This window comes from Hippopotamus amphibius, chromosome 5 (assembly GCF_030028045.1).
Source record: "Hippopotamus amphibius kiboko isolate mHipAmp2 chromosome 5, mHipAmp2.hap2, whole genome shotgun sequence".
NCBI lineage: Eukaryota > Metazoa > Chordata > Mammalia > Artiodactyla > Hippopotamidae > Hippopotamus > Hippopotamus amphibius.
In genome coordinates, this window is record NC_080190.1 from 119699298 (window position 1) to 119721431 (window position 22134).

General features: G+C 42.7%; 1 protein-coding gene across 1 annotated transcript; it reads right to left on the reverse strand.

Annotated features, from left to right (window-relative positions):
• Positions 1-932: 932 nt before the first annotated feature.
• On the reverse strand, positions 933-2024 carry BHLHE22 (basic helix-loop-helix family member e22). The gene has a single exon (XM_057737336.1). It carries the CDS (start codon positions 2022-2024, stop codon positions 933-935), a length of 1092 nt encoding a protein of 363 aa, XP_057593319.1.
• Between the last annotated feature and the right edge of the window lie 20110 nt (positions 2025-22134).

Below are 22134 nucleotides of genomic sequence, written 5' to 3' on the forward strand. Positions count from 1 at the left end.
CATCAATATGTCTCTTCATACTTGTTGGCAAATAAACCCTTTTAAACACTTGGCACACAAATATAAGTTAATCTATAAAACAGAATTTTAGAGGCATTAAAAAAAAATCTGCACATAAGACCCCATGACCTTAACACATGATAAGTACTGTTGATGTGGAAGGGTCGTTGGAGAAAAATAAATACCATGAATCGTTAATACATCATTGCAGAGTGGAAAGTAACAAGGTGCACATAGATATTTTTAAATGCAATTCTTTCAGCCACAGTCAGTTTTTTATATCACTCTTGCCAAAACTTTTGAGCATTTTCACAGGATTAAAGTTCAGAGACAATAAAAAATACAAGTCTTTCATAGCAACGTCTCTTCCTGTTTTTTCCCCCCACTTAAATAAATCTACATTTCAAGTTTTTCTCCTGGCTCAGAATCAAAATTTATTTAAGTGCCCTTTCTGATTTGTCTGAGTGAATATTCCGTCCCACAAGCCACCCAACCCCGGAATCCTCCTCTCCCCTCAGCACTAGCCAAATTCACAATTATTAGTAGGATTACTATTTTGCCGTGTAATACTCTCCACTTAATAACGACTACTTCTCAACTTATTTTTTAACCTTAAAGGAAAACTCTGCTTCCTCGCGGTCCAGGCTACAACCAAAGTTGCCACTTTTCCGAGAAAAAAAAGATACCCAGACTCCATCCCAACTCCATCTCCCTCCTCCCTCCCTCCCCACCCCAAAGACCGAGATTCTGGGGACGTCAAGGCTAGAAGTCCGTTTGTCTCTGATACTTCTCAGTTCTCGCCTCTGCTTTGTTTGTTCTGCAAGTGTTTCACAACTACGAGAGGACCAAATAAAGGGGGGTGGGGAGCAGCTTTTCACTCTCCTGTAGCTTTAGGGTCGGTCTTGTGTTTTTCGGGGCGGCGGGGGGGTTGTTTAAGGCTTCTCCGTGCACTGTTTGCAGAGGCTGGAGGAGACGCTATTGAACAGGGCGCACTTCTCCGGGCAGGAGGCGGCCGGGGGGAGCCCGGCGCTGAACGGGTAGCCGGCAGCCTGCTCGTAGGCTCCGAGCGCCGGGTGCAGGGCAGCGGCCGCCGCCGCCGCCGCCGCGGAGCTGGGCAGCGAGGCGGCCGAGATGGCCTGGCCCTGGTTGAGGTAGGCGACGAGGCGCCGCATCTCCTCCAGGGCCTGCGCCTGCATGAGGATGTAGTTCTTGGCGAGCAGCAGCGTGGCGATCTTGGAGAGCTTCCGCACCGAGGGGCTGTGCGCGTAGGGGATCACCGCGCGCAGCTCGTCCAGCGCGTCGTTCAGGTCGTGCATCCGCCGGCGCTCCCGGGCGTTGATGTTGAGCCGCAGCGCCTTCTGCTCTTTGGATTTCTTGCTGCTGCTGCTGCTGCTGCTGCCGCCGCCGCCGCCGCTGCCCCCGCCGCCGCCGCCCGGGCCCCCCGGGGGGGCGCTGGCGCCGCCGTGGAGGTGGGCGTTGGAGCAGCCCTCGGCCGCCTTGGCGCCGCCGCCTCCCGCGCCCGGGGAGGCCCGCGGGTCGGCGCCTCCGGCCCGCAGCACGAGCTCGCAGCGGCCGTCGCTGTCGTCGTCGGGGCTCTGCTCGCCGCCGCTGCTCTCGGCCACCGAGCCCCGGCCGGCGCCCTCGCCGTATTTGAGGCACAGGGCGGCCCCAGCCGGCAGGCTGCTCAGGCTCGGGTCGCCCCCAACGCCGGCAGAGCCCACGAGCAGCCCGGGGACGCCCACCCCGCCGCCGCCTCCCGCGCCGCCGCCGCCGCCGCCTCCCCCGGGCGGCGGCAGCAGCAGCCCTGCCCCCTCGGGGTCAGCCGGCTCGAAGCAGCCCAGGGGCGACGAGGAGGAGGACGCCGGGCGCTCCCGAGGCGGCGGCGCCAGGGACAGGTCCATGCCCGGGGGCGTGGAGCGGAAAGCCGCCTCCAAGCGCTTGGCGGTGGAGGCGCTCAGGCTCTTGTGCAGGAAGAGGTCGTCTTCGCCCGCGGCGGCCGCGCCGAGGTGCAGCCCGCGCTCCATGGTCCGGCGCCGGCGCGCAGCCCGGGCCCGCCGCGCCGGCCGCCGCCGCCTGGGCTCGGGAGTCGGGCGGCGCCGCAGACGCGCCCGAGCCGGGCTCCGGGGCTGCTGCGCGCGTCGGTCCCGGTGCTGCTGGCAGCCCTCTCCCCTTCTTTTTCTTTTTCGCCTTCCCCCGCGCTCGCCGCCTCCTCTTCTTCTTCTTCTTCGTCTCCAGCCGATGGTGCTGGCTGCTGGGGCTCACCATGGGCCGCGGCCCCGCATGGTGGGAGGGTGGGCGCGGAGGGAGTGGAGCCGCCGCCGCCGCCGCTCTGAGCCCAGCCCCGCGCCTCCTCTCCGCACCGTTTATCTTGCTTGGATTCACCTTCAAGAGATTTCCGGACCCATCAACCAGCCGCCGCCACAGACGGGGGAGTCTTTTACATCATTATCTCTGAGTAGGTTATTATGAAGAAGAGTCGCCTGTTGGGACAGCGCTTTCTACCCAATCAGGTTAACGTTTTAATTAATAGGATTAAAACGGTAACAAACAATCGCAGGCGCTATCTGGCCGCGAGTCTGAATAGTTTCATTTCCCAGGTCTGAAGACAGGCAGCAGCTAGAGCTTTATAAAAGGCGCCTGCTCCATTATTCTGCCTGCCATCTGTATACACAGCTTAGCGCATATGTTTGCAAGGCGCTGGGTCCTGTTAGTAACCCAACAACTGCCTTTAGCTTGACATGTGTGGCGACTTTCACTCATCAATGAGCACACTAAAAGCCCTACTTAGAGCCGAGGATGTTCTTTGCTCCTTCAGCAAATTGTAGATCGGCGGCGAAGCCTGGGAGTCCCGTGGAAAGCAGACGCCCCCACCCCCCGTACCCCACCCCCCACTGCCATTCCCTCGCTACTGCTGTCTCATCTTGTGCTACAGGACCCTTCCGGGGGAGACTGATACTCCACCCCTGTTCCTAGGATTTGGAGATGGGACTTTCGGAGGGAAGTGGTGTCTCCGCGGGCTTGCCCAAAATTCACCTAAGATTCTTAGCTAGTAAGAGAGCAAAGCAATCGCCCCCCCCCCCCACCTTTGAACACACTGCCTTATTCCGCCCCTCCCACCCCCCCTCCCTGCCCATTTCCTACTCGGATTGGGAAGAGCAAGGGGGAGAAAGAAAACGAAGATCAAGTTGCTTATGCAGCCCATTAGATTTTTTAAAGGGGTGGGGGGAGTTCTTTTGCAGCCGTCTCCAAACAACGGCTACAGTGCTGATTATGAAGCATTGTAAACAGAGTTTCCTAAACAGGAATAAAGTGATGGCTCAAACTTTCCTCAAGATAAAAATCCAGTTGTTTCAGAACAGTCGACTTCACCAGGAGTCAAATCCTCTCAGACACCAAGTGGGGGCATTTATGCGTATTAATTTACCCGGAAACGTAGCCACCAGAGCTAGGAAGCCATTCAGGGACATCTGGGTCTGCCTCGGTTGTTCCTGGAGGGTGAGGAAGGCAAAGTGTGAAAACAAGTGCTCCTCTCCGGATTGGAAATGGCACACGCGGTCCTCCAGCTCCTGTGTCCCGTGTCTGGGAGCACAGGGTATTTAGCGGCTGGTTTTCATCCTTATGACATAAGTAAAAACAATATTTCCCAACACGTCCAATAAATCTTTCTTATGTGGCAGAATTACTGAAGCCTAAGAAATTTTTGGTTTCTCTGGTTTCATTAAAAACCTTTTAATTGTGGCTTTCAGAGTTGGCCCCAGGTGTTGGACTCTTTTCATTACATTTTGCTCTAATGTGATGAAATTCTAATTCTCTCCTTACCATATGGTTAAATTTCCCCACTGAGAATTAGTTGAAAAAGGAGAAATAATCTATTAATCTCTGTAATAGATTCACAAATGAGGTTCGCCACAGAACCTGTTTTTGAATTGTAATATCAGAACAGTTGGGCGCCTTATTTCCTAAAGGAGGGGTGAGGACGACAGAGAAACGTCTGCATTTTCACCTGGAAAGAAGGAAAGGGGGCCCAGCGGTATCTTTCCCAAATAATTGCCTGAGATTCAATCTCACGGGGACAGAAATGCTACGCAGTCGTCGGTTACCTTCGCGCCTTGGGATTGACTGGAACCCAAAGGTTGAGAAAAAGCAGGCGGGCTGCGGGAGGTTTCCCAGCCGGGCACCCGGGCCGGCGGCTCTGGAAGGCTCGAGCCGGCCCACGTGTCTCGCCGGGGACCCCAAAGCGCGTAGACGTGCGGGGCGGCCCCTCGCTCACCGCTTCCCTCCCCCCTCCCTCCCCCGGCGCGCGCAGCTGTTAACCTCCCGCTTTAGGAAAAGCTAACGACACGCTCCTGTTACTGTTTTTCAATTAGCAGCTTTGTGCTCACCGGGATCATAAACAAAGGTTCACTATAAACATAGGTGAGTCGTGTGTGCCTGATCCTAACTGACCAAAGAACTCTGGACACTTGGGGGGGGGGGGGGGGCCGGTGTGTGCCGAGGCTGGCACCGTCGTGGCTCTGGGCGGAGTGGAGACACGTTTCCGGTGTCTGACTCGGCTCTGCGTCCAGCCCGCCTTTCTAGAGCGCTGGCACTTTCCGCAGGACGCCGGCCACTCAGTGGGCGCGAGAAGGGCGAAGGAGCTGCCGTGCCCGGGCCGGGTGGGACCTCGGGCTTAGCGACGAGCGCCACGCGGGGCTGTGCCCTGCGAGACCCGACGGGCCAAGCAGGGGCCATCACCGAAAGCGGCCGAGACGCCGCTAGATCCCCGATCCTCTCCAGGTCCTCCGCCGCAGTCACATAACTCAGCCCCGGAGGCACCTCCTGGCCCTTCCCTGACCCCACTTCCACGCCCCCCTCCCGCCCCCGCCACGGCCATCCAAACTTCTGGAACAAACTTTTGCGCAACTTTATTTCACTCAGTAGGAGCCCCAAACCTCTTTCTTTGGCGGTTCAAGAAAGTCCCCCCGGTCTCCCCGGAGGAGGTGGCTGCTTCATAGTCCCTGGAAACTTAGCTTTGTGAAAGTGCCGAGGAATTTATGGAAGCTCTAAATGTGGGCCTTATAACAGCCGTCGGGGAATGGTCTTTGAGGTTTATGCACTCGTAAACTTTTGCTGATTGCTTCTGGGAAGTTGTCAGGCACTTAACGCTGCATTTATCTTAAGGGGCAATGAAAACACATCTGCCCGGTGTCTCGTTACCTGGTTTAATCGTCGCCAGTCCTAAGTCACGGCCTAGGCTCTTTCTCCTCACTTGGGTGGGATACCGCCACCTGGTTTCGGGCCAGCGAAGGGCTGACGTCACCTGCTCACTTAGTACCCTCTGGCCGTAAGAGCTCCAGAATTCTCTGCGCTTGAACTTTGCTCTGCCAAGAAGAGTGGAAAGGGCCTGGGTTCCTGATCTAACTAGCAAGTTGGAAAGAGAGCAAAGAAAAAGCCAAAACAAACAAACAAACAAAAACAATTTCTGGTCGCCTGGGAGGAAAGGGTGGGAAATTAGCCCTTGGCGAATACTCCTGACCCACAGATGACCCCTGAGAATGAAACATTGGAAGCGAAATCCTCTGAGTCTGTGCAGTTTCAGAGAAGGTCAGGGTGAGTTATGGAAGCAATGGGGAGACAGGAACCGCAGGGGACTGTTTTCTCTGCCCAGTCATGATGGGGGCAGCTCAGGCCACTCCGCAGTCCGGACGGAGGGGTGGGTGCCATCCAGGGACACCCAGCAGGGCGCCCTTGGTACTGGGCTGGTTGGGGCTTGAGGCTGGTTGGTAGACACACATGAGGACAGGAGCAATCTTGGCCGAGTGTTGAGTACCAAATTTACAGACGCCAGCGCATGTTGTGCAAAGATGAATACAGTTTTGTTACAGCAGGAAGGAACACACCTACGACTTTGAAAGGATTCTTAAATACTCAGCAAGCCGCACCGCATTGAAATTATAGAACTATTGAATTTCAGACCAAACTAATTTTTTTAGGTCATACTTACATTTCTTAGCGATCATCGTCATTAATATTTGCTTGAAATTTGGAATAAGAACCTAAATAAAATCAGAACTGAACACGATCTAATCCATCATTAAAGAGTAAATCCAGGAGTTCCTCTGTGTTATTTCTGTAGCCCTGATGAATAGCTTATTACTTATCTAGATTTAGGATAAGTTAGATAAAAGTTAGGAGAACCCCAGAATACTGGGATTTGAGTATCTGTGTGTGTTTTCTGAAAGGGAGAACTGCCCTTGTGTGTCTGCGTTTCAATCTACTTGAGAACATTCTAAAAATATAAAAATCAAAGTTTGGTAAAAATGACATGAACTTTCTCTTGGGAGCTGCTCTGGGAAAGCAAAGTCCCTGAGATTGACGGAAACCCTCTGGGGGCTGCGTTTCCCTTGCGGCGGAGGAATCCAGCCTGAGAGGTCGCGTCAGGCCCGGACCGCGGTGACCCCAGCGGGACTTCCTCCTGGGAAACCGCCCGGGAGCACTGGCTCTGAGCCCTCCTCCGCCGCGTCCAGCGCGCGCCAAGCAGGGCGCGCCCCCAGCGCTCCAGGCCTGAGCACCCTTGGCCGCTCTCCAGCCGCAGTCAGAGGAATGCTGACCTTGAAGTTGCGTTTGCCCGCTCCCCGCCCCTCGCCTGCCCCGCGGTGTCTGGTGGCTCTTGGATCAGCTTGAAGCCCGCACAGCTGAGGTTCAGAATCCTGCCCTCCCCCTCCCGCCGGGTTTGGGAACGCAGGACCTACTTGGTGGCGGAGAGCTTCAAGCCCATCAAGCTCCTGAAGTCAAGCCTTTCAGCCTCGTTTAGCCATCAGTATTTTCTTACCCTCTTGGCTAAGTCCCACAAAGCTCACTGCAGAGAGATGCTGTGGGTCCATGTATGTATTGGGGATTGGCGGGGCTAATGAGGAGGGCAGCGAAGGTGCCGACGACCCTGGAAGCTGGACTATCATTGGCAGCGCGCCAAGGGCCCAGCCTTACAATTGCTCTGAAGTGCTTGGCAATTCCAAAGCCTTCGACCTTGGGAAAGCAGGAACCTGTTGATATAAAGTTCTTTCCGGAAGATTTCCCCTTTTCTTTATGTATTATAAAGAAAAGAGGTTGATCCTCATGACTGTTTGCCGGCAAGTTGGTTTAAGTTTGAACAAACATTGAAGGGAAACGCTAAACTCCCCGACAAGCAGCTTTTTCGGCGCGACGGTGCGCCGCACGCGGGCGCGCAGGCGGGTCCCCGGGCTCGCCGTGAAGGGCTCACCTGGCTCTCGAGGGATCTTCCCACTGCGACGACTTTTAAGGAGAGGGGCACTGTATAGCGAGAGAAAAACTTGGCGCCTGTCAGCACTGCCGCGACCCCAGCTATAGGGGAGGATGCGCGGATAAAGGAGAACTAGTGAAAAGAGTGTCTGAAGAATTCACTCCCTTCTTGGTTACCTGGACAGACTCCTGCGCTCCCGAGGGACTGATAATACTTATTTGTGTTACATGTTTCTCCTTTCGAATCTTTATCGAATCTTGGAAAGCATTCGAATTTTTTTTTTCAGGAAAAGAAAAATTGTTGGGATAAAATAGTGAACACTTTCAGGGCTTGTCTGGTGTCCACGAATGAAGGAAGAAACTGAAAAGGGCTCAGTTCTGCTTTGGGATTTTAGCCCTGAGATTTAAAACCCACAGCGCCATCTCCTGGCCATAAGGAGAATGTAGCGGAGGATGGCAACAGCATACTTAAATGCTGAATATGAAATATTCAAATAGAGAGACACTTTATTTTACGCCTCAAAAATTATTTCACTGATAAATTGATTGCTATGACAAAAGATGAGCTGAAAATTTATGATCATTAAAGGTTGTCAGACACAATCCTGGAAGCTAATTATTTGTGAATAGAAGTTTGTATGTTACTTATACACACACATCGTTTTTACAGATTCGGATATAGTTATTACTCTAGGGACTTGTGATAAAATATGATTCTTTAATTTATCATAAATACGTAATTTGATGGAAGAAATTAAATCACATATTAATTTCTAAATCAGGGTTTAAGCTATTTATTTTATGCAAAAGATACTGTAACTTTATAAATACCTAACTACTCTCAGGCATTAATTGACTAGTGAAAACCAATTGCTGAATTACTTTCCAGATACTTTAATCACCAAAGCATTTCTCCGTTCAAGTATGGGTTTATTCAGTAAAAGCAGTTCTCTTGCTTTACTTTTTGTGGATCATCCTTACTATATATGATAGAAAGGAGATTACTGTGAAATGATGGTGTGTTGAGACATAAATTCTCCTCCTAGTTCCTCATCGAATTTTACTAATTGGCATTAGTAAAGAATCTGCCCCATTTTTCTCAGTAGCCCTTCACTTTCTTTAACAGTCTTCTCATCTCACAATCTTTCAGAATGTCTAATTTAGGCTTTCTGAGCCTGAAATTTCATCTGAAGCTAAATTGTTTTGCAAAAATTTAATGCACCTAATAGAACCATGGATACCTAACACTTTTGTGAATTAAAATAGTTCTAAAGTGTGACTATTTTTGCAAGCTTTGCTCCCTTTTGTAAGTAAGATTGAAATCCAGTATAGAGATGATACCCCAATTAAGAACATTTCTCATCTATCATGATATGCCCAGGCCAGCTGCTTGAAATACAAATAAAAGTAGATATGCTTTTTGTAGTGTACAAAATATTATGAATATCCTTCAAAAATATTGTAGATCAAACAGACAAATGTAAACTTCACTTCAGTTGAAAGATTAATTTTATTTGATTAATTAAAGTGAAGATCTATTAAGCCAAATATTTGGACTCATTTACTCTGTCAATGTAAGCCTTCCTGTTTGAAAGAAATTTGATTATGTATAGGAGGAACTAGATAAACAGATGGTTAGCTAGGGAGCTTTTCACAGTTGAAATTTTTAAACTTAACATGGATAAGTTTGACACCTTCTCAAACATTTTCTATGAGGTCATTTGATCTATTCTAGCAATGCAGTATTGCTGCACATAATCATTTTAAATTATGTTTAAGAAACACTTGACTTGGTTTTTCTGTTAATGTATTTGGATTAAAACTGTACTGTTTTGAGTTGTCCGCTTGGAGATACACACACACAGACACACATTTGTGCTATATTTTCACAGTGGTAAGCAAGTATGAAAAAAGGAAATCAACAGCAATAAGGCATCATGACAAGAGTATCTTAACATAAAAATAACAGTCCTCTGATGAAATATTTCATTCAGACTACCTGAAGGGGGCCTTCATTTGCTTACAATGATATTGGCAGGCAAACCAGGATATCTGTCTTTTGTCCTGAAATACCCGTGTGGAGAATGGATGTTTCTATGTGGCAGGGAGAGATGAAAATTAATCCCCAAAGTGACATAAGAGTCTACTAGGCCTTAGGTACTTATGAAAAAAAAAAAATCTCCCATTGCCTTCATAGATGAGAAGTTGAGGTTTTCTTAGAAAGGCTGTTTTGTGACCCATGTACTTAAATATCCTTACTCCCCTGAGTTACTTCCCATATTCTCACTGTTTTTGAGAACAAGCATCATGGGGACAAAAAAAAAGGAAGAAAAAAAGAAAGGAAGGGTAGAAAGAAGGAATGCTGAGGAAAAGGAGGTATGCAGAATTGAGGCCAAAGGATGCACTTGGGGTTTTCAGTGTATGTGGAAAGTGCTTGTCTCATGAGGAGGCTCTGCTTTTCTTTGAAAAAGAAATTTTTGAATCCCTGGTCGGGGAACTAAGATCCTGCAAGCTGTGTGGCACAGCTAAAAATAAATAAATAAATAAGTAAGTAAGTAAGTAAGTAAGTAAAAAGAAGTTTCTGAGTTATGATTTTTACATATGTCCAAACCTGATTGCACTTCTCTGTGAATTACTTTGAAAGGTATGAGTAGGCGTAGTAGAAATAGCAGATCCCAGGCAGAGTAACTATGTAATAATTGGCAATTTTCTTGATCCTACTTAGCTTCTGGAGGAAAATGCACTTTCCTGACTGCCCCTGGGTGGTACTCAAAGGAGACTATGTTGGAAGCATTTTGTAAACACTAAAATGTTATGTGAATTGAATGTTAGCACTTTATTATGCTTCTTTGACTGTTTCCTCTAAACCAGTTCTGTCACCTTTAATGATCATTATTGGTTTGTATTTTATTTATTTAAAAAAAATCACAGCTCTCAGGTGCCGGCAGGTTTTAGAGCATCTTTCACTGCTGCGGTCATGTTGAAGAGGGTCCTGGGAGTCGGAATCATAGGTGCTGGACCTTTTATGTTCCCACCATCAAAGCCCATCTCCTCCACTGCTCTCCCCTCTCCTGAATATCCCTGTGCCCTGCTTGGGGAGTGCTTGCTCTCTTTCTGTGAACTTGAATGAATGAATTTGTCTCTGGCCAGTTACAAAGTGGCCACCATAGTGTGATTTGACTGAACTGACTGATGTATGTTTGGAGAAATGGCTGTGGGTTTGGCTCAAAGTCAGTTCTGACTTGGACATCCCCCTGTGTTTCTATCCTCCACCACAAGCTTCTATTATAAAGCTCCCAAATGCGTGCACCACGCTTTTCAACTTAGTGACATTTGTTAAATTAATGATTACATCATTTTTCTTTCTTCCAGCTAGATCATTAATATGAAAGCTTCGTGAACCCAGACCTATCACCGGTCTTAGTGTGGTACTTGTTTCCTCCTCCCCACCATTGGATACATCAATGCTATTATTATTTCTGTTGTTTATGGTCCATCAGGCAGTTTTCAATTCAGTTGACAGTGCTCACTTCGAAGCCAATTTGAATTAATTTCTTATGAAAGATTTATGGAGACAATGTACGTCAAAGATTGAAATTTATTACACACCTTGCCTTCCCTTACCCACTTATTTAGTTATTTTTATCAAGAAAGGAAATCAAGTTTGTCTGAATTATTTTTCTTTTTAAACCTCAGCTGTTTATTGCCACCAGGCAATATTCATTGTTGTAACTACTTGAATATAATTTCTACTTAAATTTTGTTTTATTATCTTAGAATCAGAGTTAAATCAATTCTGTGTGCAATGAGAAATGCATTTAAGTTAATGTGATGGTAACATTATTTATAGAGATGTTTTTTATAGATTTAGGGTGGAAAGGCTCTCCTAAACAAGGCAAAAATCCAGAGACTTATGCAGAAAAAGGCTCACACATTTAACTATACATTTAAAAGTTAAAATTCCTGTTCTGCAAAGAATTTCACCATAAACAAAGTTAAAAGACTAAAATAGCAGACTAGGAGGAGAAAATAAATACATCAAATATACAAAGAGCTTCTACAAAACAAGAAGCTATCTAATAGAAAGATAAGAAAATTTAATCTGGCAATTAGTAGAAAAAATATAAATGTTCAAAAAAAGATATTAAAAGGTGTTTAGAGTCCTTAACCAAAAGAAAATATAAATTAAAATAATTTTTAAATAAGCAAAATTAAAAATATATAATATGTAGAGCTGTGAGGAAAATTGTAGTGAAAATCAGTACAATTGTTTTCCGAAGGTGATTTTGGGTCTGACACCTAAGAATCTATCCTACATAAATAATGGCATGAGTACTATAGATACAGGTATAAGGGTTTTCCTAAATGGCAAAAAAAAAAAAAAAAAAAATGAAACAATGTTCTTTAGGAAGCAAATTATTGAACAAACAATATCTCCATTCTATAAAATAGTATGTTGTTATAAAAATTAAGTGAAGTCAATCTATATATACACTGACCTGGAAAGACATTTCTGACAACATAAGTTGAAAAAGCAAGATGTAGAATCTAACAAGGTCATTTTTGTTATTAAAAAAAAAAGCATGTGGGTGGACACATGAAGGAAAAAATCTGAAAGAAGTTTACAGAAGAATTAACCCTGGTTCTCTCTGGGAACTGAGATTTGAGGGGCAAGGGTAGGGTTTTTCATGAGTTATTTTAAATAGTTTGACAAAAAGATTATGGGTGACAGATATCTACTGTCTGTTATGCATGCAGATTTTTTTTTACAGTTAAAAAAGCTTAAGAATAAATGATTAAACAAATAAAAGTGTTAATATTTTCTGTAGGTTCTTTGCATTGTTATTCACTCTCTTCTCTTTTAAAAAATATTGAGTCATTTTCCTAATTTTAAACACTTGCTTTCCATAATTTTGCTTCTCACATTTTTTTACCTAAAACCATTTTCTTTCATGTTGTTTGGATCAAGAATGCATTTAAAAGTAATAATGATATTTAGGAACAATATACATCTTTGCTTAATCACAGATATCTGCCCTTTATGACTAGTAATTAAATTTTTGAAGAAAATTTGTGATATTAAAAATATATCATATTGTCATATAATATGTATTATTATATATTATATATGATTATATTGCAACATTAGTGACTTTATTGAATTTCAATAAGGAATAACTCAGTTTTGCTTTGTAAATTGAGTGATTTTATACTTCCATTTTAGCATGATCCCACAGAACTGTTTTTTAAAGAGCAGAACAAATATAGATTTTTGTGGAGCAAGAATTCTCACTTTCAGCTTTGACAAAGTGATTTTGGAGTATGTCTTTACCCTGTGATCCTCTTACATGTGTTTGTATTATCATTTGCCCATTCTGTTTCCGGGTTCAAAAGTGAAAGAACAATGGGTTTTGCCTTCGAGGTTACTAAAATTCACACTTTCATCTTTCAGGGACTGCTATTTTCCAGTCACACTCAGATGTCTGATTGTCAGCTTTATGTCTCGGAAAGTATTCCTGGCAATTCAGGTACACTAAAGTATGTAGCTCCAGCTAGCCTCTGTGCACTATATAACTTTTATAGTCATTATAAAAAATAATTTATTGAAAAAACTTAAACCTTTTCCAACTCAGGTGACTTTTGATTTAAATGTCTGTGATCCTGGCTGTGGTAATCAGTGATGGCAGATTTTTTTTCCCCTGAATTAAGTTTGCTGTTTATATTACAAAGTTTAGAAAATATGAAAGTAACATCATCTCAAAGGTGAGAAGAAATGGAGGGTCTATAGTCCACACTATAGACTCTGGAATCACATTTCATACAAGGCCTAGAGACATCTCCTATCCTTTGTGTCATATTTTTCCTCTTCTATATATTTTTACTTTATTTGGGCTGCTCTGTAGTAAAGTCTAAAATATAGCAAGCCTCACTCTGCTGTGACTATTGATTGGAGATAGCTTGTTAGGTGAAATTATGTGAAGCAACTTAAGCTATTAACAGTAACAGTAGATATTTAGAATAATAATTAATTATTAAACAGTTTTTAGGAGGTTATTTAAAGGTGATGGTACAGGCAACAAATCTCTGTGAATGCTGGAGTGCTTAACCTCTAAAGACATAAACTCTCAGTATATTGTGATCTGAATTTGGAGGCGCTGTGCTGACAGCGGTATTTCCTAAGCACAAGGAGAGAGCTGACAAGATCAAGGTGTCCTCTGCAGCCTTAGACAGTCTGGTCAGGGATTGTAGCTGTTACTTGCAAGGTGTGTTTCATTACCTGTGGGTTGCTTTGCTACCTAGACTTTGGGCATTGAAATGAAATCACTCCTTACTCAAATGCGAATGCAAATAGCACCAAGCTATTTTTATATCTGCCAACTGAGCTCTTCTGACTCGGACTGTGGTCAAAGCAATTAAGTCATCTTTCATCTGTGGGTAGTTTGATGTGCCAAGACCCAAAAATATCATTTATGTTCATCATGCTACCATTTCAAAGAAAGCAGTTTGCATATGACTTAAAGTCAGGGCAGCTCTTCACTGTTTTTTCATACTATCAAATCCCCCATATTTTCTAGTTACTGATGCTGTTAAAGCTTTTATTATTCTTTTTAAATACATGTTTTTTTTTTCATTTTAAAAATATGCTATGATACAGAAATAGACATGTTGAATACAATCTCAGATTACAGTTATGAGGAAAGCTTTTTTCCTTGTTTAATGAATACAGGCGCTTTTTGTGGAACTTGATGTTAGTTAAGGTATAAAGACATGATAGATACCTAGAGAAGCTTTAAAATCAATCTTCTCTGTCTACATCAAAATATATTGATGCATAATGAAAGATAAGAGAGCAAAACTTCTTTAAGGAGGGATTTGAAGAGATTTGAAAAGGGCTAACTTACTTAACAAGATATCTTAAGTGAATGCATGGAAAAAAAGAACCTCCCCTATTAAGTGAAGTGTCAGAAGAGGAAGTGTGTTTAGAGAGGCTGCCAGATGACAATGTTTCTAAGAAGCACTGATTCTCAGTGAGTGCAACTGGTAACAGAGGTGACAGTTTTGAACCATGGGTAGGTTTAAGAGGTAAAAGGAAGAGCAGAGGTCTGCAGCAAGAATTTCTTCAGCCTATTTTTGAAGAGTAAATGGTCCTGCAAGGAGAAACTATGCTTCAGAGCTCATTAGCAGGATCAAATGTGATCTTCATCTTGATCAGAGTAAGCAGTGAATTTAAAACTCACCTGAAGGTGCAGAATCAGGGAAGCTCCTGCCTCTATGAAGCATGTCAAAGTAATTTTGTAACCTAAATTAAGGTAAGTGGTGACAAAACCTATTTAAACATTCCAGCAATGCATCTATCTGTACAAACTGGATTCAGTTCACGCAGTGCAGTTGAACTCAATTGGACGGCAGAGCAACACAGCAAATATTCTGTGGTTGTGTACAGGGCTTTCTTTAAATCTTGTTTCTAAGGTGATTGCTTTTGGGAGCAGATAGCTAATTTTTTTTTTGTTAATTCAATTCTATTTTAATAACAACAAAAGAATTCTGAAGGAGACGTGTTCATTGTTGGCAAGCTCTAGATGCTGTAGGGGAGAGAAAGTGTACATTAATCAGGATGAAGCTATTGTATGAGGTCAATGCTACCCTAGATGGCCCCACTGCCACCTGGTGGCATGAATTTGTGGACACGGTACAAGTAAGTGGAGTATCTAGTTAGTTAATCCAATGCAATTTCAGTAGCAGCAACCGTTATCCTAGATAGCCTAAAAATAAATTTTCCACTTGTGATTGAAACTATCAAAATTCACTTTTTTCTTTACTTCAAGGAAAGACACCCCTTTCATCACAATCTCTCTTTCTTAACTCTATATGCTCTCCATCGCCCTTATAATTGCATATACATAGTTTACTTTAGAAAAGAGATAGAAAATAATCATAGCGTGCTAGGCTTGTAAATTTATTTGGCGGTTACAAAGGCACTTATTGCAAAATGGGCCATTAGATAGGCAAACAGATACTTCTTAAAGCCTCATTTTATAAAATAAAAATGGATTTTATGGACTTTCCATTTGCTCAAACGCGTAACATAATTTCAACACTTCACATGCCTGTAATTACTTCAGGTTTTTAAGAGGGGTTGGTGAATGCCTCCATGCATCTTAGCTTTCTCTCTTTCACGGATTCTCATCTTTATTTGTTTCTAACACATCTGTAAACACATATTTGATATTTCATATTCATCGTATTCAGGTTTCAGCTTCTTTTCATTGTGATTTCAGTTTAATTTGTGACTGTGAATAATTACACACTGTATCTTATGTCTTAAAGAGAAAGAGATACTTGCAGTGTTATTCTACGAACCATGTATAGGAAGGCAGGTTGCTCCATTACTTGGAGTGTGAACTCCAGCACAGCAGGTAAAATAAGTGAGGAATGGCCATCTTCTGAGACACATTCAAGCACGATGTTCATGGCGGGGCGGGGGACAGTAAGGTCCATAGCTGGCTGCCCTGAGCGTTTTCTTCACTTTCTGTTATGAACTTCAAGGAGTCAAGGGACCTGGAGTCTGATTCCAGTTTTCTCGTTAATTTAATTGTTATGACCCTTAACCTCTCCGATCCTCAGTTTCTTAATCTATAAAATGAGTCTACATGGTGTTTTCCTATCTGGCACGTATCAGGGGAAAGACTGGCTGGCTTCTGATTTCTTCATAGCAACATGCAGTGTCCAAAGACAAGGGAGTAAAAGAAGCCTGATTCTGAGGCAAAGTGTGACCCAAGAATGTTACACCCATCAGAGCTGTCCATTAAGTCTGAAGGCAAGAGGCAGCTATTCCCAAACTATGCAGCATTATTGAGTCCTTCCTAGAAAAACGACTCGATGCTGAAATTTAGCCAGCTATACAATTAGCTAAAATAAAGAACTCAGGAATGCAGAGAATTTGATAAAAATACACAGGGAGATGAGCATTTTATTTCAGTATAAAACTAACACAAAACATCTATGGGGGTTATTAGAATTGGGACAGAATATACACCTTGACAGGCCAAAGATAATATTTAATGAACGAAAAATGAAAGGTAGGAGAAAGTGTTAGTGTGAGAATCTCCTCAGCTTACTACATCATCAATTGGTAGTATTTAAAAGTGAACTACAGTTTAAAAAGTAGCCATAATAATTCCAGCCAATCCATCTTTTTCATTGTGATTTTTGTTAATTTTAGTGGCAAAAATTTATCTAAAATTAGAATGTTTTATATTTCAATTCTATTTTGCTGTTAAGTGCAAAAATTAATAATTTAAAAACATGCATAGAACAATTCCTATTTTATAGTCATTTACATCTCTGTATTTATTCACATAGGGATGTCTAAGCTAATGTTCATTTATGTTTCATAAGAATAACTTCTAGCTAGTTGGGTTTGAAGTCATGATTTCTTTTTCTTTTTCTTTTTTTGGCTGGAATGTCATAAAAAAGCCATTATCATTTATAAAAGTAATTTTTAAATAAAACAATAAAATCTGGTGTTTTAGCGCTAGCTCATACCATCCCCCTTTCCTGTGGTTTTTGGTTTGGGGCTTCTTTGTTGGTTATAGACTTGGAGAGAAGCATTTAAATACTCTGTTAATTTGGGTGACTAGAATAACTGGTACTATTTGACATGCTGAAGGCATAACAAAAAGATAGTATTCAAATGAAACATTCCACCAGATGTACCCACGGCTCCATACGTGGAGTTTGCAAATGCTGCTTGTTGTGCATTATGCATATTACGATTTCCTTTGATACCTAAAACTGTGAACTTTTGTTAGAATATGCATTATTTTGCTTCCAAACTCTTAACTCTCTGTTGTTAAAATTGTATATATTAAAGTCTGATCCTTAAAAGGAGGGCTCTTTGGGCTTCTCAAATGGAGTCTGAAAAAGGGTTAAACTCAACTTCAGCAAAAATCATTATTTGCAGTGTGAATATGGAAATGTAATTTAAAAATTCAATCTAGGTTTTTGGGAAAAACAAAGCATTTTTGGAATTTTTGATAGTGATTAACTGACAACAATATGCTGTTTAGACTTTTTGAGTGCACCCTCGTCAAAATACAGGATCTGACATAGAGAAGGAATGTGCTCTCCTTACCTAATGACAGTGATAGAACTTCCACTGCTATCAATGCAGATCACTCCAATAACCCTTGCAATTATGTCTACTCTCCTGTGTGATGCACACCTTCTCTTTCTTTTTCTTTCTTTCTTTCCTTCTTTCTTTCTTTCTTTCTTTCTTTCTTTCTTTCTTTCTTTCTTTCTTTCTTTCTTTCTTTCTTTCCTTCTTTCTCTTTCTTTCTTTCTTTCTTTCTTTCTTTCTTTCTTTCTTTCTTTCTTTCTTTCTTTCTTTCCTTCCTTCCTTCCTTCCTTCCTTCCTTCCTTCCTTCCTTCCTTCCTTCCTTCCTTCCTTTTTCTTTCTTGGCTGTGTTGGGTCCTCATTGCCGCACACAGGCTTTCTCTAGTTGTGGTGAGCAGGGGCTACTCTTCATTTTGGTGCGTGGCCTTCTCATTGCGGTGGCTTCTCTTGTTGCGGAGCATGGCTTCAGTAGTTGTGGTATGTGGCTCAGTTGCTCTGCGGCATGTGGGATCTTCCCGGAGCAGGGATCGAACCCGCGTCCCCTGCATGGGCAGGCGAATTCTCAAGCACTGCGCCACCAGGGAAGTCCAACCCTCTATTACTTTTCCATCTTCATTCTTTCTTGATTATCTCATTATACTTTTTTAAAAAAATTGTTTTCTCTCTCTCACTTGTCTTTTTTGTAATAGTTCCATTTCATCCTCCTGGGAATATTAAAATAGCCATGAGGAAAGTAAACTTACTACTACACTCATGTACTGACCCCTTCCATATACTTAACCACTGTGCTATGCTTTCAGTGATGCAAAGGTGAAAACAACACAGACTATGTTCTCAGAAACTGACAATGTAGGAAGTAAGATGTGACAATAACAGATCAATTCTGGTTTATTTGTCTTCAAAGTGAATGCTCTTTCATTGCTAAAGCAATAGCAGTTTTAAGTATAGTGAGAACATGAGTTTTAAATCACAGGCATGAGTTTGAACCCTAGCTCTGTTGCTTAATAATTCTGGATCAGATGACAGTTATTCAAGTTAAAAAAAATGGTAATGATACCTCATGCAATTGTGATACGGAATAAATGAGAACATATTTGTAAAACTAGCCCACTGCCTGGCACATAGTTTCCCTTGATGACAATTAGTTTTCTTCTTCTTCACTTAACTCAGAATATTTGCAAAATAACTATCAAATATATTGCCAGTATCTATGTATTATTTTACTGTATTTCACACTTGAATCCTTATAGCAGGTGAATATATCTCTATATCTAACCTTGCAGTTTTCCCCCTTATTTGGTTTTATATTTTTAATTAATTTTTTATTGGAGTATAGTTGATTTACAATGTTGTGTTAGTTTCTGCTGTACACCAAAGTGAATCAGTTATACATATGCATATATCTACTCTTTTTTTAGATTCTATTCCCATAGAGGTCATTACAGAGTATTGAGTAGAGTTCTCTGTGCTATTCAGTAGGTTCCTATTAGTTATCTAATCTGTATATAGTAGTGTGTATACATCAATCCCAATCTCCCGATTTATCCCTCCCCAACCCTTCCCTCTTGGTAACCATAAGTTTGTTTTCTACATCTGTGACTCAACTTCTGTTTTGTAAGTAGGTTCATTTGTTCCATTTCTTTAGATTCCACATATAAGCAATATCATATGATGTTTATCTTTCTCTGTCTGACATTTCATTCAGTATGACAATCTCTAGGTCCATCCATGTTGCTGGAAATGGCATTATTTCATTCTTTTTTATGGCTGAGTAATATTTGGTTTTGTATATTTTTATTTGTATTTGATTGTACATTGGCTTTAAATTATTGCCATTTCTTTTATTATTATCATTATTGGTTGATTAATTGAAACTAGTGTCCGTGTCTCTAAATGTTTTGCAGTCCCCGTGGTGAGGGCAGGCAGCCATTCCTCCTCCAGTTTGCAGCAGGACCTGTTCTTCCCTCTTGTTAGTAGAGGAAGAGGTACCATTCCTGCCATCCTGTCCCTCCCCATGGACTTTGTACCACACTGTCCCTCTTTCCAGGGAACCCTCCTGTGTGTCACACCACTCCCTTTCTGCGGTAGCATTTCCTGCGGAATCCACCAGTCACTCCAATCCTAAAAAAAAACAAAACAGAATGAAGCAAGACTATCCCTCCTCCTTACAGCTTCCTCTAGCTAACTTCTACATCTTTCTTTCCCTTTCATGCCAAATTTCTTAAAGGGGAACCTTACTTCCCTTCCACTGCAATCCTCAAACCACTACAGTTGACATCCTACCAATGCTCGATAAAAATTGTTTTCACTAAAGACATTTATGATATCCGGATTCTGAAGTCCAATTCACTTTAAAGAAATATTTCTTCTCTTGACTTCTGCACGATGTTTAAGCATGGACCCCTCCCATCTCTTCATCCAGCCATGTGCTGTATTCTCTCTCCACTTTGGGTAGAGATTCTTTCAACAACAGCTTTTGTTTCTTGCTCTGCCCCTTCACTCCATTTTTTATATGTTCTGTGATAAATGTTTATTCTAATAAATAGGTGTTTAGGTCAAAAACCCAACTTTAGAAATAAAAATGTATTATAGCAATGGTAACATATTAGCAGATATAACAAACAGCTCTAAAATAACAGTGGTTTAGCAAACACAACTCCATTTTTCACCAAGCTGAGTCCAGGTGGATGTTCCTACTTGGGCAGCTCTCCTGGTTGCTTTCCTTCAAGTGGGGATCTGGGATTTGGGCTTTTTCTGTTTTTTGATGCCACTCTCTTCAATAGACAGGGCAGTGTGGGAGGGAAAATGAGTATAGCAAGAGCACAATTACCAATTATCCACCACAGTCTGGAAATGACACATATCACTTCTGTTCACAGTCCATCAGCCAGAGCAGGGGAAAAGGAGTTCCTGGTTGAGCAGGTGTTTCCCAGGAGTGATTCTAAATTACAGAAGGGGAGCCCAGAGCTTCAGTGTTAGCTAGCCACAATTTATTACATTTTTCAACTTTTATATGACTTCAACAATTCTCAGCAATGATTGCATTTACTCTCCCAAAGGGTAATTAAGTGCTCTTTTGTGTCTCACCAGTGATGGCTATTAACATTCACTGTTATTTGAGATGCTGATGTATTTAATGTTATAATGAGGTCCCAGGGAATGTAGCAGATTGTCTAAGGAGAGACCTTGTCCATAGCTTCTCTCAAATAAAACAAATTTCCAGTGCCTCTCTGCTTCATTGAGTCACACTCTTTTTTTTCAAATCTCGTCTGAAGCATGCCCTTCTCCCTGGACTATGCCTCTTAATTTATTTCTTCATGAGCTCTTTATTATTTAACTTTGTACTGTTTAATTAAGTTACATTATTGTGTGTTGAAGATGCTATGCAAAGGAAAGCTGTTACACAATATTTAGCATTTCACTTGATATTTCCAAAGCACTTTACAGTATTAGTAAATTGTCACAACATCCCAGGGAGGTAAATTATTTATATCCTCTTTTTTTGAGAAATAGCTCATCTCAGGGAAGGACAAAAGGATGTACTTTGCTTCACAGATACGTCTGTGCTAAAGTCCTTCCTCTTGGCCTAATACCAATTGAAGTTTATAATGATGGAAGTAGTAGAATGATTTCTTGAGGTCCTACATTGCATCAGAAACCATGCTAAACACCTCACACGGGTGAAATCTTTGATAGCTTGGGGTATGATTCCTGAGATGGCCCGCCTCCCGGCCTGAGCTGCCTCAGGACCATTGCCGGAAGAGGACAGTCTAGTGCAGCGCGAGTTCCGTGAGTGCAATTAATTCTGGGCCTGTGCCAACAGCATGTGTCACAGCTCTTCATTACTTACCCGAAGCTTTCTTATCAGGACCTCCTGTGGAAAAGACCTCTCTGTTGCTGTGTTTCTCTGCATCATAAGGACAACTTCAGTAGAATTTAATCCAAACTGTATTTTCTATTGCCGAGCACAGAGTCTAAAACTTGGCAAGCTCGCAGTTTAGGCTGCCCAGTGGGTGGCCTCAAACTGGATCATAGGAGACATACGTTGGGTGTCTTAAGGAAATTTTGGTAGAAATCCTTAACTGAGGATGGTGATGCCAAATTCCTGCAAACTTGTCAAGTGTTATTTAATGCCACCTTTCTGCTTATCTGTGCTTTTCTGCCCCATGATGAGCTCATCCTGTTTAGAGGGGCTCCTTTCTGAACGTGCTCTCCGTTTTTGTCCTCTTGGACTAGGCAGTGATACGATGCCAAGGAAGATGGTTTGCATTTATACCAATCCTCTCAGAGATTCCACAGGGAACTCGCCATGCTCACAGACCCGTTCTGAAGGACACCTCCCTTAAATCTTGCTTGTCTTTGTCCCAGATGGCCCTACTATTTTTAAAGCTAACTTTAATACTTCACGTAATAGAGAACCAACAGATAATGTCTTGCTGTAGGAGTGACTAGAGGATTATATGAAGGTATTACTTGGTATAAATGTAAGGGCCGAAACACATATACAAGCTTTCCTAAAAGTAAAAGAAAGGAAATAACAAGGAAAAGAGACCGCATAGTATACAGTAAATATAACTCACAATAATATGACAGTACCAAGAGCAAATGTATCAGTAATATCAATAAAAGTGATGGCTTCCTTCCAGGCCATGGTTGGGGGCGAGCACTTGGCTGGTGCTGTAGCACTTGGTGCTAGTCTCAGGATGAAGTCAGGGCCTCACCCCAGTGAGGCCTTAGGTTTCCTGTAAGGACCAAGCACTTTAGCAGCAGCTGAGGAA